The sequence below is a fragment of the Sinocyclocheilus grahami genome, unplaced genomic scaffold, assembly GCF_001515645.1.
Source record: "Sinocyclocheilus grahami isolate Dianchi unplaced genomic scaffold, SAMN03320097.WGS_v1.1 scaffold508.1, whole genome shotgun sequence".
Classification (NCBI taxonomy): domain Eukaryota; kingdom Metazoa; phylum Chordata; class Actinopteri; order Cypriniformes; family Cyprinidae; genus Sinocyclocheilus; species Sinocyclocheilus grahami.
Genome location: NW_015505687.1, coordinates 896,439 through 902,352, shown reverse-complemented (window position 1 = coordinate 902,352; position 5,914 = coordinate 896,439). Strand labels below are relative to the sequence as shown.

Sequence of the window (5,914 nt, the reverse complement as noted above, 5' to 3'; positions counted from 1 at the left end):
CACTCAATTCAGCATGTGTTCGTGTTTGTGTGTGCTGTCTGCGTCACTCATAGCACGTGCCTATATTGTGCGCAATATAAATTTTTTTAAATATCGTTATCGAAGAAGGTGTACCGTCGATAAATATCGATACCGTTTTATCGCCCAGGCCTAGTTCTTTCATTCCAGGAACCTTGACTGAAAGGAATAGTTCACCCAAAAATTAAAACTCTGTACAAAAAAACTAAACAAAACAAAACTGTCTGAAAAAGTCACAGGTTTGGAACTAGGGCTGCATGATAAATCAAAATGGAATCGAGATTGTGATTCGACAGAAGCTGCGATTGTCATGCGTATCTTTCAGTGAAGCACGGTTCTGTGATCAGTAGTAAATCTCCATCCAAAGGCCAGAGGGCACTCTCGCGCTGAAACTCCAAATACGCCTCGCAGAAGAAACACAGAAAATGCCTATCGCTGAAGCTGAATAAACAGAAGATTCAACTGCTTTCATTGATTCAACGTGACTAATAAACACACGACTACGGCAATATACGGTTTATCTGAGTTCTTCTTATTATAATTTTCATTAAAATAAAGTATATTTATAATGCAATGCCTTTATCACTGCTTAAATACTATGAAATATGTTGCGTGCCTTATTCTGTGTAAGAAGCCACATCATCTCACAGAAGTGAGTTTGAAGTAAAAATGGTATTTAATGTGGTATTTTCACATGCTTTCAGATGGAGCAGCATTTACTTCACAGAGCTGTAGTTCACTGAGAAGCTATGCAAACATTATTGCGAACAATTTCTTCGATTTCAGAATCGCGCAATAAAATCATCTGCGATTTTTTTTGCGTAACTTGTCAGTGAACTACGGCTATGTGTACCAAATTCTGCTCCATCTGAAAGCACGTGATGATGATTTACTGCTGATTACAGAACCGGCTTTTTTAACAAAATGTGCATGACAATCACATTCGATTAATCGTGCAGCCCTGTTTGGAACGACATGAAGGTAATGATGACAGAATTTAAATTTTTGGGCTGAACTGTCCCTTTAAAGGGGTCATATGGTAGTTTAAGTATTTGCTATTGACTGTTCAAATGCAGAGTTTTGTGTCGTGTAGAGTATCGCGTCGTGTGTGTGTGAGAGAGAGAGACAGCGTCACATCACAGTGGAGTCAGATTTTTTAATCGTGGCTTGTGTACTGCAAATACATACGAGCATCATCACTGTGTCTGTCACGCGACTCTGTTCCCCTTTCGGGCTTGAACTGATGGTAAAACTAAGGACATTATGTACTGTCTTTACATTTATGTTGAAAGCTGAAGCTCACGATTATGGAAAGGGGCGTTACATTTCCGACGAGTGCTTGCGGAGTTCGGCCAATCACAATGCACTGGGTCAGCTGGCCAATCAGAGCAGACCGTGCTTGTCGGAAGGAGGGGCTTTGTAGAAAATGACGGCTTGAGAGAGGCGGGGCATAGAGGACCTACAATAATGTACAGTATTCGAAAAATAATGTTTTTTGAACATTAAAGCATGTCAACATATTATGTTACACCAAACACAAAATAATGATCTTTAAAATAGCATCATATGACCCCTTTAAGTAACTTCAGCAAATAAAGAAGCATTGTTTTCTTTTCCAGTAAGCCTCCAGTTTCTGTGTCCTCTAAATTTGAGATTGAATCAGCAACCTTTGCATGCAGCCCAAATCTTTTTTCTACACAGCTTCCACTTTCTATGTTGTTCTGATGTAGATTTGTCACTCGCCAGAGCGCTGCTGTGTGTAAATATGTGTGCTCCTTACCATCCTCTCTTGTCTATTCCAGCTCCACCCCCCACTCTGCCAGTTGGATGGTGTTCAAGACGGCAGACGTTGGGAAGGTATAGAATAAACCATTGTCCTAAGGGGGGTGCACACATTCTGACACAACTGTGATGGTCAACTTTATGGTGTTTCATTGGCTAGCTAATTAATTGAAATATTTTTCTGGACTACACAGTGTAATTATTATTCAAAACATTAGCGTAGAAACAGTTCTGAAGAGGTTTCTTTACAACGGACTCTCAGAGGCTGGGAGAGATGGAAATGGTTAATGCATGCATCAGCATCAGCATCATTTTCCCCCAAAGAAGAGTAACAGAGGGAAAAGAACAGGAATGTGTATGTGCAAAAGTGTGCTGTTCAGTTTGATTCATGGTGTTCAGGCAGGATTTGATGAGAGTAGTTCTGATTGAATCAGTACACTGATATATCCTACTCACACTGAGCAGATTTCCGCACACTTGCACTAGAACACTAACAGATCTGTCATGGCATAGTCATGCACACTTTGAGACCTCAAAAAGCTCTTATTTCTTTTTTATTCGTAGTTATTCAATAACATCACAATTAATGAAATAATATCTGCTCTCTTCCTCTTATTCGCCAGGCAGCTGTGTTGGGTTTTGGGAGGAAGAGATCGATGATGGAACTGCAAAATTTACAGGAAGCACTCAAAGTGGAAATCCAGATCCATCAGGTATCCTCCCCTCACACCATATGGAAGCTGTGTAATTGTTGCGGCTGTAGTACCCTCACTGTCCTCTAGAGGTCACTGCATCGGCATGTTTTCTTTACTCATGAAAATGCTAAAACTTTCTCTCTCTTCCATGCAGAAACTCGTGAGCCAGATGAAGCAAGATCCACAGGTGCGTCTCCCTCACTGAACATTTCCGTTACTGTTTGATCGATACGCTCTCATATACCGGCCGCTGGACTAGTGTATCAGGGAGGAGTGTGTGTGTTCTTTGTACAGAATGCAGATCTGAAGCTGCAGCTCCGTGACCTGCAGGCCAAGATCACAGCGCTGAGTGAGCGGCAGGTGAGAGCTGCTCTCTGAGAGAACACCTGCTGCCGTATCAGTGTTCTCTACCAGCTACACGTGTGTCTTGATCAGTTCAATTACATGGGGTCTGAAAGTCTTTATCTCCTCATGTGTCCCAAGAAAACAAGGCGATCTTGTTAGGTTATGAAACCTGTGTTGCATCATGGCATTGTTTTGTGTTGTATTGTGCTGAACATTTGTGGTGTGATTTGTGCGCTGTGGTTTTGTGTTGTCAAATGAACAATTTGCCAACACACACACGCTCGAATCTATTCTCCCCCCTTTCATTTGGCATTTCAATAACTGATGATTAATGTCTGGGGATGATTACGTGGCGTACTGTCCTTCGCTTGAGCTTACTGTACAGAACCCAAAGTTCTATGGAGGAGATGGAGAAAAGATGCGTTGTAGACTGCAGGCAGCGGAGAAGGATTTTAATTAGTATCTCAAAGCTTTTTAAAGTAACAGAACAGAGCAGCTGCCATCAACAGGAGAAAAACACACACCTGAGGTCATTCTGCAGAGAAACACAAGGTCAGCCCTATAATCGCTGTGACTGTCTTAAAGCTTGGGCATTCAGAAATGTACCAGCCTGCAGTGCTATTTTAACAAAGTGCGCTGCCTTCCTCGCTCACACACATTCGGTGTCCGGTGGAATTCTCCCAGATCTAGGAGCGTGTGAGTCTAACAGATGGTGGAGGGAGCTTGTTAAAGCTGTAATCAGTGAGAGGACTGTGCTGGGGGGGGGGTTGTGTTCATATTCATTAATGTAACTGTCACTCTGCCTACACTGGTTACAGAATCAACACACACTCAGCTGAACACAAACAAGCTGTATTGCACATTTGTAGCCTGCATTGAGTAAAGCCAGGCACTCTTACAGCCATCTGAAACTTTTGATATCTCCCTCCTTCTGTCCTCTCTTTGAGTTTTATGAATCTATACTTTTTAAATGTTGCTTTGTGTACACGTGCTCATGTGTATGTATGTATGTGCAAGTTTTTTGATGCCAAACTGCAACAAAGACAGTGAATGGCTTCAAATAAATTGCATTTGAGGTTCGTGAGGAATGATTGTGTTCACCATTTAGAATCACATTCTTTTTTCTCAGTAGAGTTTCTTATTTGCACAGTTATAACAGAGCTCAATAGGTGTGCAAGGTTGCAAATGGTTTGTTTATTTTTCATTCCTCTACACAACTTCCATTTCTGTCCCGTTCATCGTAAGATGATTGTTAATTTGTAAAGAACCCACCACACGTCACTAAAGCATGTCTATTTTGAAAATGTTTTTCATAAGTGTTTTGAGATTATTATGCAAATGTAGGGCTCAGCGTGTTCTTGTAAATGCTAATGGTCTAGTTCTTATTATGTGGAAACCCTTCTAAAATAGAAAAAAGATTTGATGGTATTATAAAAATGAACAGAACATTTTAACCTTTAAAGGTGAATTTCTGTGCTACTAGCAGCACCAAATAGAATTGTATAATTAATGGTGTTTCCTAACAAGTTTCCCAAACACTTGTCCATCTACCATGGTTGACTCTTAAAGAGAAAGTCCACCCAAAAAAAAAAAATATTTGTGCAGAACACAAAGTAAGATATTTAGGAAGAGTGCTTCAACTGTTTTCATTCATACAGTTAAAGGGTTAGTTCACCCAAAAATGAAAATTAGTTCATAAATTACTCACCCTCAAGTCATCCTAGGTGTATATGACTTTCTTCTTTCAGACAAACCCACTCAGCGGGTGTTGCAGTGCATCAGTCCAAAAGAAGTGAAATAAAAAGCACCCATCCAAAAAAAAAGTGTCTCACACGGCTCCAAGGGGTGAACAAAGGCCTCCTGTAGCGAATCGATGCGTTTTTGTAAGAAAAATATCCATATTCAAAACGTAATAATCACTTTAATGTAGCTTGCGCCAACAGTTGTACACTGAAGCAGTAGGGATGGCTCGATACCACTTTTTCAGAACCGATACCGATCTGATACCAAAAATTCCGAGTATCTGTTGATACCGATATCGATCCGATACCAGCGCAGTTTTTTTAAATGAGTAGAATTTCTATACCTCGATTGTGTAGGTCGATCATCACTCTTTTGTATGTTACACACAATCTACTAAATATAGACAGCTTCATTATATAAAAAAAAATATATATATATATATACAGTGCGTACGGAAAGTATTCAGACCCCCTTAAATTTTTCACTCTTTGTTATATTGCAGCCATTTGCTAAAATCATTTAAGTTCATTTTTTTTCCTCATTAATGTACACACAGCACCCCATATTGACAGAAAAACACAGCATTGTTGACATTTTTGCAGATTTATTAAAAAAGAAAAACTGAAATATCACATGGTCCTAAGTATTCAGACCCTTTGCTCAGTATTTAGTAGAAGCACCCTTTTGATCTAATACAGCCATGAGTCTTTTTGGGAAAGATGCAACAAGTTTTTTACACCTGGATTTGGGGATCCTCTGCCATTCCTCCTTGCAGATCCTCTCCAGTTCTGTCAGGTTGGATGGTAAACGTTGGTGGACAGCCATTTTTAGGTCTCTCCAGAGATGCTCAATTGGGTTTAAGTCAGGGCTCTGGCTGGGCCATTCAAGAACAGTCACAGAGTTGTTGTGAAGCCACTCCTTCGTTATTTTAGCTGTGTGCTTAGGGTCATTGTCTTGTTGGAAGGTAAACCTTCGGCCCAGTCTGAGGTCCTGAGCACTCTAAGGGGTGAACAAAGGCCTCCTGTAGCGAATCGATGCGTTTTTGTAAGAAAAATATCCATATTCAAAACGTAATAATCACTTTAATGTAGCTTGCGCCAACAGTTGTACACTGAAGCAGTAGGGATGGCTCGATACCACTTTTTCAGAACCGATACCGATCTGATACCAAAAATTCCGAGTATCTGTTGATACCGATATCGATCCGATACCAGCGCAGTTTTTTTAAATGAGTAGAATTTCTATACCTCGATTGTGTAGGTCGATCATCACTCTTTTGTATGTTACACACAATCTACTAAATATAGACAGCTTCATTATATAAAAAAAAA

The 5,914-nt window shown here is 40.2% G+C and overlaps 1 protein-coding gene across 3 annotated transcripts in view; it reads left to right on the top strand.

Annotated features, from left to right (window-relative positions):
- The first annotated feature begins 1,825 nt into the window (after positions 1-1,825).
- Positions 1,826-5,914, top strand: part of LOC107554634 (PHD finger protein 21A-like) — a 24,721-nt gene continuing 20,632 nt past the window's right edge. For all 3 annotated transcript variants that reach the window (XM_016237208.1, XM_016237206.1, XM_016237207.1), the window contains exons 1-4: positions 1,826-1,875; positions 2,424-2,513; positions 2,650-2,682; positions 2,790-2,855. In XM_016237208.1, coding sequence (XP_016092694.1) covers positions 1,846-1,875; positions 2,424-2,513; positions 2,650-2,682; positions 2,790-2,855 — 219 coding nt within the window. In that variant the 5' untranslated portion in view covers positions 1,826-1,845. The remainder of the gene's footprint in view (positions 1,876-2,423; positions 2,514-2,649; positions 2,683-2,789; positions 2,856-5,914) is intronic.